This window comes from Populus euphratica, unplaced genomic scaffold (assembly GCF_000495115.2).
Source record: "Populus euphratica unplaced genomic scaffold, PopEup_1.0 scaffold323.1, whole genome shotgun sequence".
Classification (NCBI taxonomy): Eukaryota; Viridiplantae; Streptophyta; class Magnoliopsida; order Malpighiales; family Salicaceae; genus Populus; species Populus euphratica.
The window spans coordinates 52180-63442 of record NW_011500128.1 but is presented as its reverse complement, the minus strand read 5'-3'; the positions used below and the strand labels follow the sequence as shown (position 1 = coordinate 63442).

The 11263-nt window shown below is 34.0% G+C and overlaps 1 protein-coding gene across 3 annotated transcripts; it reads right to left on the bottom strand.

Moving 5' to 3' along the window:
* Nucleotides 1-124: 124 nt before the first annotated feature.
* On the bottom strand, nucleotides 125-8215 carry LOC105110312 (serine/arginine repetitive matrix protein 5-like). Of its 3 annotated transcripts, XR_839445.1 has the most exons (7): nucleotides 7555-8215; nucleotides 6451-6891; nucleotides 5757-6273; nucleotides 1863-3212; nucleotides 1344-1778; nucleotides 762-835; nucleotides 125-541 (listed from the first exon to the last, which is right to left on the bottom strand). XR_839445.1 is itself a non-coding variant. In XM_011005309.1 (5 exons), coding segments are annotated over exons 1-5 (2874 nt in total). In that variant the 5' UTR covers nucleotides 8120-8215; the 3' UTR covers nucleotides 1252-1777. The 3 variants fall into 3 exon arrangements, 1 of the variants encoding a protein (XP_011003611.1); XR_839446.1 differs by lacking the exon at nucleotides 125-541 and having other exon boundaries at nucleotides 604-835; XM_011005309.1 differs by lacking the exons at nucleotides 125-541; nucleotides 762-835 and having other exon boundaries at nucleotides 1252-1778.
* Between the last annotated feature and the right edge of the window lie 3048 nt (nucleotides 8216-11263).

The following is an 11263-nucleotide window of genomic DNA, read 5'->3' as shown; positions in this document are numbered from 1 at the left end:
TCCTTCAGTGCAGATAAGGTAGTGGAACACGATCCGGAAGAAGGCAATGCTTGTTCGTAGCTTTCATTTGGCTTCCTTTTTATTATTCTTATTATTATTATCAGATTAGTAGTTATGTCCAGTGTTAATTACATAAATTGGTAACTTGGAAAATTTTACATGTCTGTTCTGAAAATTTTATCTTAATTATACTGATTTACTTCAGACTCAAAATGATGCAATTCCTATGTTTTCTTCATGAGCCAACTCCTTTCGTTGATTTTCTTCCTACACAGCGTGATGCTGCTACACTCTTTTGCTTAGGCATTGCCATGCAAGGGAGATATGGCTAGGATGGGACAAGCATCGGTGAAGCTTTATCATGAGACAGAACTCATCCTGACAGATGAATAGAAATTACCTGTAAAAAAAATATTCGCATTTCGCCGAAAATTTTTGTCAGCCAATCTGCTCATGCACAACACTGTGCAACTGCCGCTATGCATCCAAGCAACTCTGGTTTCACTTGACCTCAAAAGCAGCTTCCCTAACGCAGACACACCTTTGGAAGGAGGAAAGAAAGGGAGAAGAAGAAGGAGAAGAAGAAGAAGAAAAAGGAAAAGAAAAGGGAATAAGGCACCAGGTTTTAAAACATATTATTACAGTTGCACAAGTATTGACTTCAGACAGATGCATCCAATTGAGTTATTAACAACAGTCCCAAAATTCCATGACTGGTGGAAGGCTTAACAGATAGGTGTCTCACTCTACTGACTGCATACCTTCATTTACATCAGTAAATATCAACAATCCTGTCATTGATCTCCGCAGCTCCAACAGAAACATCACATATAACCTGCATGTATTTGGGGTATGACCGCCCACCACACCATCAAACATAAATAAATGCTTAACCTATTATCAACCTATCTACCACATATACTATAGGTTTACACTTTGAACAATGATGGAAGGAGATGAAATCTGTACATGGAAATAGCACTAAATCATGTAGGTTGGGTATGAACACCAGAACTACAGCAAGGTTTCATTTCTTCATGCGCCGATCATGCTTATGATCCAAAAAACAGTAATATAGCAGGTTCACTAGTTAAATGCCACTGCAATTATGTAATAAAACATTACTTTATACCACCCCATCAAAGGACCTAAGACTAAAGATGTATATGAAATCATATATATATATATATATATATATATATATATATATATACATTATCACGCTAAATTTAAAAGAAGCAAGAAGAAAGATAACTGAAAATAGAAATAATTCCTCAAATAAACATTTTCATCAAAAAAAAAAGTCCACAGTTAGCAATAGAGGTAGTAATAGTCCGACATACATCTAGCAGTAATAGAAGCTTGCTAGAAAGATTGAATGGTTGATGCAGATGACAGCAGAACACCGTTTGAAACATATAATCCTTATCATGAGTCAGCTCGGGCCTTAAAGACTCTAGTTCCAACATGTTACAAGTGAACCTGCAAAAGATAAACAAACACAAAGTGCTCATATTTACGAGGAGCCAAAGCTGGCAGAAAAATCCAACAACCAAAGAACATTCAAAAATTCTTCTATAAGAATCGCCCATCATGCAAGCAAAGGCTGATTCTGCAGTATTTAAGTTCATGCATCTCTGCGAGCTTCTCAGATTGGATCTTCTCAGATTGAAGCATGGCACAAACACAGCCGCCTATGAAATACAGCTTCTCTACCGAGCCTTCTAGACTCTGCTGTCCTCAAGAATTAACTTTGGTTCTCTAACGCTCTTCAAATTCTGTAAACCAGGCAAAGGATCTAAGCTAATTAAAGGTCAACAACAACATTGAAAAATATTTTTTCTCACAGTGGTAGTCATTACCATTCCAGTTCAGCTGTGGGATGCTCAGCTTTCAGTAACAATGGTTCTTCATTGCTTAAATTCAGCACACATTTGCCCCCCATTACCATGTCTTCCACCTGTTCCTTTGAATCACAATCTTTACATTTTTCTTTGTTCGTGAAAGAATTTTCTTCCTCATTGGCATCTTCTGTTTTGTCCGATGTATGCTCATGACGAGTTTCATTTTCTTCTATTTCTATCTCCTCATCTTTTGAGTGGCGCTTGCGTTCTGCAGATTTTGATCTAGAGTGCCTCCTACGTTTTGATTTATTTTCCTCTGAACTTCTTGGAGATCTGATATGTTTACCTTCAGCTGATACTGACCTTCGTCTACTGCAGTGCTTAGACTTTTCATCTTTATTTTCACCTATCCTGTGATTGGAACGCCGCTTGCCTTCTGGAGATATTGGCCTGGAGCGCTGTCTGTGCTTTGACTTGCTCTCATCCCTACCTTTTGGGGATGACCTACTTCTTCTGTGATGATTTGACTCAGCAGATACTGACCTAGTCCGCACTCTATCTCGATGCTTTGTTTTTTTATCCCTGCTTTCATTTCCTCTCTCCTTGTAACAGTGCCTATCATCAACAGATTTTGACCTGGACCTCCTATCACGATGCTTCAGCCTCCCGTCCTCAGTTTTGTCCACTTTCTCATAGGAATGGCGTTTAACTTCCACAGATTTTGACCTGGACCGGCTTCTGTGATTCGATTCATCTTCATCTGAACTTCTATGAGATGGCCTCCTGCCATGGTGTTTAAGCTCCACAGATAATGACCTAGATCTCCTCTCGTGTTGCTTTGACTTTTTGTCTTGGATTTCATTCACTCTGTCATTGGACTCTTCCACAGATTTGGACCTAGAGCGTGAGTGCCTTCTGTATCTGAGTTTGTTATCTGTGATATTCCTTCGGAATAATCGACGTCCCCCATGACTCCTAGGTGATCTTGAACCACTGTCTGCTGCTTTTCTTGATCTTTGAGCTGAGCTTTCTTGGCGATGTTTTGGCGAGCCTGAATCATCCATGTAGGACTTTCTTGTTCGAGGGCTTGCACTCCTGCTTCTACTTCTCCTTGAAACAGGTGAATGACGACCACGTGATCTATCCGAATCCTGCCTTCTCATTCTATCAACAATATCTCTACTATCTCTATATGATCGCCTTCCATAGTTATACCTTGAGTGATAGCGAAATCTCAAGGGAGACCTAGATCTACGGTCTCTATTGCGGCGAGATGGAGGTGAGTAAGAAGGTGACCTCAACCTTCTTTGATAATTAATTGGTGATCTCGACTTGGATCTAGACCTTGCTCGAGGTGGGGATGGTGACCTGCAAGAGGCAGTAAACTCATCAGTGGAGAAAAAAATCCTGGAATATATCCTTCAAGTCTTAATTAGGGTTACCTAGTTTGTTTGTCACACGAATTGAAAACAATCATCAAATGATTCTCATAATTGCATGCTTAAGTGAAAGAAGATACAAAGGTTTATGTTTATTAACGAAAACCTAAACAAGAAGTAGAAGTTGTTAATGTAGCTCTAGGAACACATCACTATTCATAGAAATCATGATTAGATGAAATTGCCCCTGGCCCAAAAAGCCTTCACGCTAAACATTGGAAGCAATGTCGTATTTTCCTCTATGATATAATTGTTGCGGGGTGAGGTTAGTAAATTCATTTTTTGCATGGTAAATTTACTAATTTACCCCTACAAAAAAAAATATAATGCCTTTCAATCAAAAGGGTTATGGTCTTCTCAATTTTTTTAAAATAGTTAAATTACTTTGTTAATCGTGAAGACATAGTCAACATAACTCTCTCATAAGGATTTTTTTTTTGTCCTTTATCATTGGTTTTATTGTTAATTTAAAGGTTACTCAAGGACATTATTGTAATTGATGATCATATGTTAAATATTTATTAAAAACAAATCATATGCACGCTCCAATGAATGGATAGCCACTATGCCCTTTGAGCGGCGCGTGTGGGTTTGTCCAACCACTAAACGCTGATTTCCATGATGGGGTGGCATGAAGGTACCTCTAGTTTGGCACGTGCAACAACCACTTATTTTTATTTTTCTCTTTCTCTAGTTTAACATCAACCCCTACAAAAAATCATACCGACCCCTACAATTTATGTTTCTTTCACACTTGGTCATTGTTATTTTTATTACTATTTTTTAAATTTTTGAATAATCTATTAAATAACAAGTGCTTTTCAATTTCACCCATTGTTTTTTTATTGCAATTTACTTTGCTTGGGATTATTTTTTAGATTGTTTTTCTTTTATAATTTATTCTTCCTTGGGTTTTTTTTCTATCAATTTTTTTTTATTGTTATCCTTTTGCTTTGACAAGTTTTTTATATTGATATTTTTTTCACAATTTCATCGTTTAAAATTAAATTGATTAGTGGTTAAACTTCTTGATTAAACCTGGATCCAAGATTTTCCACGTTGCGAGTTTTAGAGATTAGACCGGATTCAAAAGGATCATTCGGGTTTGCTTGATTTTTCCTCTCTTTTTTCTAAGCTTTATGTTTTCTTATTTTCATCTTTTTTTTTCTTTGTTATTTTGTACGGTTTGCATTCTATGGGGTTAGTCTCAGGTTCATGATCAAAGTTACCGATTTCAAAGTTTAACGCAAGTTGACCTTTTTTGTCCTTTTTTAAATTGATTTATTACAATTTTATCCTTCAACATTTTATTTATTAGAAATTAGTCTTCATACTTTTTTTTTCCTTTTCTTTCTATAAGGTTATCTCGATCTTGTGTCCATGGTCAGAGGATTAGCAAGTTAACTCATGTTTTTTTTTCCATTGCTTTTTTTAATTAAAGTTCTCTTTTTATTTTTATCCTTCATCATTAAGCTCATCATTAGGTTGTTAGATAATTGAACTTCATTATTTTATTCAGTTTGCTTTCAAACATGGTTACTATGGTATCATGACTGAGAAAAGGATTTTGCATCTTGTCCCCAATGGGCTTGAATTGAGTTTTTTCAACCTTTTTGTACTTATATTTTTTTCTTGATTTTCATCCTCCAACATTTTATTTGCTATAGATTGAGCTTCAGCTTTCTCCTTTCTATTTTTCTTTTTATGAAGTCATCATGTTCTCATTTGATTTATTAGAAATTGATCTTCGAACTTTTTTTCCTGCTTTTTTTTCTACAAGGTTATCTCAATCTTATATTCAAGATTACAGAGTTTGCGAGTTAACCTGGTTTAACTGGGTTTTTTTTTTTTTTTTAATTTCCAGTTTTATCCTTCAATATTAGATTGTTTGATGCTATGAATGGGCTCAGGTCAGGTTCTTTTTTATCATTTTTTTTTCAATTTCTTTATTGTGGTTGCATTTTTTATTCATATTATTTAAATTACCAATTAAACTCATGAATCGGGTCTTAGATTTATTTTCCTTGGCATTTCTTTTTAACATTAAAAAAAAAAATTGATCGGCTTGCGGCAGAGCACAGACCACAAATCTAGTTAAATAACTATTGTAATAGCAATTGATAAGCAACCAATCGGTCCTTCATCAACTCAAGCAACTTAGTTTGACAAAAGATTTCATTAAGGCTAATGGATATGGATGGAGAGAAAGACAGAAAGCCATGGTAGTACAAGATCATACTAAGACAACCTTGTGCTCCTTTCTTGTACCAAATCTCTCAAATAAAAAAGCAAAAGGGGAGGGAGAACTATAGCAAATAAAAACAACAAGTAATCTAAATCATGATCCTCATATGGAAGACTCGTTGCAGTATTTATGTATTTCAAAATCTTAATGTATAAAAACCAAAGAATATTGATACAAATTATCATCGTTGATCTACTTTAAAAGAAAGTGAGAGGCAGGGTGACGTACTTGGTTTCTGCTTTTGTTTCCTCTTCTCCAATGACAAGCCCATCAGCTTTTAACTTCATGCTTATTTCTGCAGCTCTAGCTGCTGCTAAGTCTGTTGCAGACTTCATTGTTGCAGCTTTGTTAGCTGCCTGCTGCGCAGTCATAGTTTGTTGCATAATCAAAGCCTGTTGAAATTGCATCTGTTGCATGGCAACAGCTTGCTGCATCATCATCGGTAGAGAAGATGAAGCAAGTGAAGAATTCAAAAGAGGTTTCTGAGGAAGAGATTTAGCCATCTCAACGTTCAAAGGCCGACCCCCAACATCCATGTTGTTCAAGGCCAAAGCAGCAGTTGCTTCTTCAGGTTTCGAATATTCTATGTAAGCAGAGTGTTTTGAATCGGCAATGGCACACTCGACAACTGTGCCACAAAAACTAAACAGCTGTTTCAGCTGTTCCACTGTCAGAAGCGGGCTGAGATTACTAACATGGAGTGTTTTCTTCAGTGCATCCTCCTTCCGAGCTTTGTCACTCGAGCCTGGCAAGAGGATAAATGCTCAGCAGTAAGAACTTTGGACAAAAATGAAAGGAGAAAAATACTTAAACCAAAGCACGGCACAAGTCAAATCAATAACTTAAGTAATGGGAAAGAAAAGGATCCATAAAAGCTATCTGATACATGCATGAGCAGCTAATAAGAAAAAAAAATGGATACCAGATGAATCTTTGGCTGACTGAGCTTGTGCTTGCACCTGAGCCGCATGAGCTTGAAGAGCTTTGGCAGCAACAATAGCCTGAGCAGCAGCCATTGCAGCTGCTGAAGGTGCCATAGGCGCATGACTAAGAGTCCCCATTGTAGTTGTTGGGGCTAACAAAGTCATGAGTAAACTGTGTGGAGGGTGGCCCAACTTGCAATCCATTTTTGCACACCGGCCATAGAGGTACTCTCGACAAACTTCCCCAAGTGATGCTCCAACTCCAGGCAAAATCGCACCACCTGAAGCACCTGAAGCAATGCCTGGAGTCATTCCTAGGAATGCAGGGAATGCCCCTGAAACACTGGCTGAGTAATTTGGCATGTTGGGCATGGTCTGATTCACAAGGTTTGGAAACGTAGTTGTAGGAGCCATACCCAGCAAACCTCCAGTTGAAGTGCCTGTTAACATGACAACAATTCAATACCTAAAAGTGTTAAAGAAGAATAGAAAGAATAAATGTATAAAGAACAAGTCGGAGACAATTTGAGGATAAATTGGATGGTGAGGAAACACGACTGATACAAACAGTTTTCCTCGATCTCAAAATTATTAGTGACCGTTTAACCATGAAAATCATCCTCAATTAACTTTTCTTTCTTTAACAAACCACAAAAGAAAATATCCCCATAATTCCTTCACTTCCATGCAAAAGAAATTGCACATGCCCATATGCATAAATAAACCAAATAAAGATAGGTAACAAACATGGTGTTCACGTAGAAAAACATCAGGAACAGATTATCATAACAGTTAAGATTTTCAAAAATATTCCAAATTTCCCAAAGTATCAAAACAGTATGACTCCAATTTAAACTAGTCCCCTCCCCCAAAACGTACAAAAGGATCAAGACACCACATACTCAAAAAATGGCAGAAATGAGCAACAAGACCAAACAACACCGGGAATAGCCTATATGTTAGTGCCATCTACATGCTGCCGATAAGGGTGTTGAAATGATAGACAAATACCTATAAACAAACTCATTACTGCAATCAACATTACCAGGCACTGTATAACTAACAAAAAAAACACCAAATTCCATAGCCGTAAATATATACACCTGCACTGAAGAACACAGGGAAAGGACTCCCCATAATAGCTTTCCCATTACACTCAATAGTAACCATATAATTCCCTCTTTTCGGCACCACATACGTAACCGTGTAAGTCCCATCTCCCAAATCCTTCACAACCCCTTCCTGTTCCGTTCCCCCAACTCCCACTCCCGGCGAAACCCTAACCCTAATCACCGCGCCTCCATTCGGGACTTTCCTCCCGTCCGCATCCTTAGTAACAACCACAAACGTAGCTGGTGCACACGCGGTCCCACCAGCAATGCCAGCACCTGCCGCCGTGCACTTCCCGGGGTCAATTGGTCCCACTGGCTTATTAGCCAAATCCTTCTCCGCGTCTTCCTCCTCGGAATCCGAATCGACAGCTTTTTCAGCCTTATCTGATAATACTTTGAATGTCGCGTCGAATGCGGCTTTCGCTGCCGCGGTGTTTTCTGCCTCGCTTTTTAGTTTCGCTTCCTCTGCTTGCTTCATCCATATTGGTTTAGCAGCTGAACTATTGGTGGTGGTGACGGCGGCAGTAGTGGTTGTGGAGTTGTTTCGATCCGTCATCGTAATACCCTAATTTTGCCTGGAGGCGAGAATTTGGGTTTTTTAGGGACCGGTTGGTTATAGCGTTGATGAAAGCAAGGGGAAAGGGAAAGCTACTAGCTGAAACTAAATACTGTTATTTTTATGGCGTTTTAAAAATATTTTTAAAAAAAATTAAAACATTTTTATTTTTTATTTTGGTTTAATATGTTTTTATATTTTTAAATTATTTTCATATTCTAATATCAAAAATAACTTTTAAAAATTTAAAAAAATATTATTTTAATATATTTTAAAATAAAAAATACTTTAAAAAATAATCGTAACCATATTCTTAAACATACCATCTAATTTACACCTTTACACTGTAGTGCTATAACATTTTTTTTTATTTGATGTAAATGGATGCATTTTTATTTTTTAAAGGAAAGAATAATTTTTATTTTTTAAAGAAAAAATAATGTTAACTAAAAATATATAATATTAAATAATAAAAAAATAATGTTAATTTATTAAGTTTGATTTCCAAGTAATTTGATAAAAAAACAAATTTAAAAGAAATTGAAGTTGAATTTTATATTAAATAATAAAATTATATATATATATAAATGATTAAAAAAATAATAATTATAAACTACAAAAAAGCTTAAACTTGTCAAGTCAACTCGTTAACCCATGAGTTAGATTATCATATCAACATAATTAGACTCCAAAAAACTAAAAAGACCTCTTTTAAAAGACCAATATTGAATCATTGGATGGAAAACATAAGTCTAAAAAACAGATGTTAACCTTTTGTCTTGGTGATTTGAATATAAGCATCACCTATAAAAAAAAATCATGTAAATCAATTTTTAATATATTAAATATTAAAAAATTAATTTTAAAAAAATTAATAAAAAAAAGAATTAAATAGAAAAAAAAAAGTAATTAAAAGTAAAAAAAACACACAAGCCTATATGAATTAATCCACTAAACACACGTGTTGGGTTATGACATCAGGATAATCCTATAAAAGAGAAAACAAAAAAGAAACATCAATTATATTTATGAAAAAAAAACCAACATCAACTAGTGAGATAAAAAAATTATGTGAACTCGTACTAATTTACAAAACTCGTGACCCGAGTTATTTGATCAAAAATAAATGAATAAATAAATAAAAAGACGAAGCTTATATCTTAATAAGTTAAATGTCAAAATATAAAATTGAAAAAAATATTAATCATAAAAAAAATATTAAAAATAAAAATAACAATAACAATCAAAAGAATGAAATTTTTTTTAACAAAAAAGAGAAAGAGAGGATGGATAATTTTGAATTGAAAAGAAAAATCAATTTCAAAAAAATAAGGAAAGAAACTAAAAAATATATAATAGATTAAAAATCTTGATTAAATGATGAAATTAAAAATAATTACAAAAAAGGAAAAAAAAGATTAGAAAGCAAATCTGAAAAAACTAAAAATTTAAATCAAAAAATGAAACTGAAAACAAATAAAAAATCTGCTAAAAATCAAAGAATAAAAAATACAAATAAAAAAAATAGAACTAATGCTCAGATATCCCTAACTAGTGGGCTATTCTCAAATTTTAAACCTCAAGTGCAGATTTAAAGGGAGAAAAATATGAAAAAAAAATGCTACAAATACTAAACTTAATAGCCTTTGGTCACATGCACCATCTCCTCGAGAAGGTAACACTAAAAATAATCAAATATTGCGCGCGAGGTTCTAGCTTAGCGGTGGGAGGGGCTTGTCCCGTTCCTCCGCACCTGGATTCGAGTCTTATCGCGCATGTCTGTCACCCTCGCGGTGCCTTACCTGCTCACTGGGCTTGCAGGATGTTCAGTGGGCCGTGGGATTAGTCGTGGTGCACGTAAGCTGGCCCGGACACCTCACGTAAATAAAAAAAAAATCAAATATCATCACATAAAACAATGTTTGACCATCATGGAGCTGTACATACATGGATATATGTAATGTATGCATTGACAATATTTTTCAATAATATTTTTATATATTAAATTACATAATAACCCATACACCTCACATAAAACTTCCAAAAAACTTGAGCACAAGTATAAGAATGCCCCTTAACAGAAAGTATAGAAAATCCAAACCCAATGATATGCACGTAATATGACTACTTATAAAATGACAAAAAAAAAACACGTATGATTGTAAGCTTTAAATAATTTTAAATATAAGGGTTATTTTATCACACATCATAAAATAAAAAAATATTATTACTCTTTTAATTTTTTTTGATAATAAATATAATATTTTAAAATTACTAAATAACTCCCAGTAATATTGTTTTTTGGTTTTGTTTTCAAGGGCAAGATAGATTTTTTATTCTAAAGTTTAAATAAGCCATTCATTTCGTTTGCCTTTTAACTTTGATGCCATGCCTTTCAATAACCTTTAATATTAAATTAGCCTAGAGTGACCTAAAATGGTTACGTGGAGGCCGAATTTAAAAAAATGAAAGGGAAAAAATGCATTATGAAAAGTGTCTTGTGGATCCGTGATATTATTTTTTTAGTTTGTGTTACGCCGTGGGCCATTTTTTTCAAAATGGACATGCAAGCTTTCATTGACATGTTTTTGTATTTTTTTTTAAATATAAATTGAAAAACTTATACAAATATTTTACTCAGTAAATCTATTAAATATCTATATAAATAGACAAAAAAATCATTGATAATAACTATAATTGAAACTAGAAAAAAAAAATCAAAAGATAAACACATATTAAGATATTTAATCTTATTCATCTTTTGGTGTCTATTAAATTTCTTTATTGAAATCAATTTTTATTTACTCATTTAAACAACAATATAAATAAAAACACACATAAAGCTTAATTTATAAAATATAATGTAAGGTTATGCATGATGATTTTTTTAATTTTAAAATATGAAGTTCATGAATATAAGACATAAAAAACAATTTAGACGAATCAAAATAAGATCTTGAAGAATTAAATACACATAAAATATTTTAGAAAAATAAAAAATGCTAAACAATCAAGATAAAAAATTTATAAATGAGGGATATTAACTAAAACAAAAGTTTAAAAAAATATTTTTAAAAATATCAACCTATATTAATTTTTAAAATTCACGAACCAAGTCCTTGGATTAGAAGCGCTATAAATGAA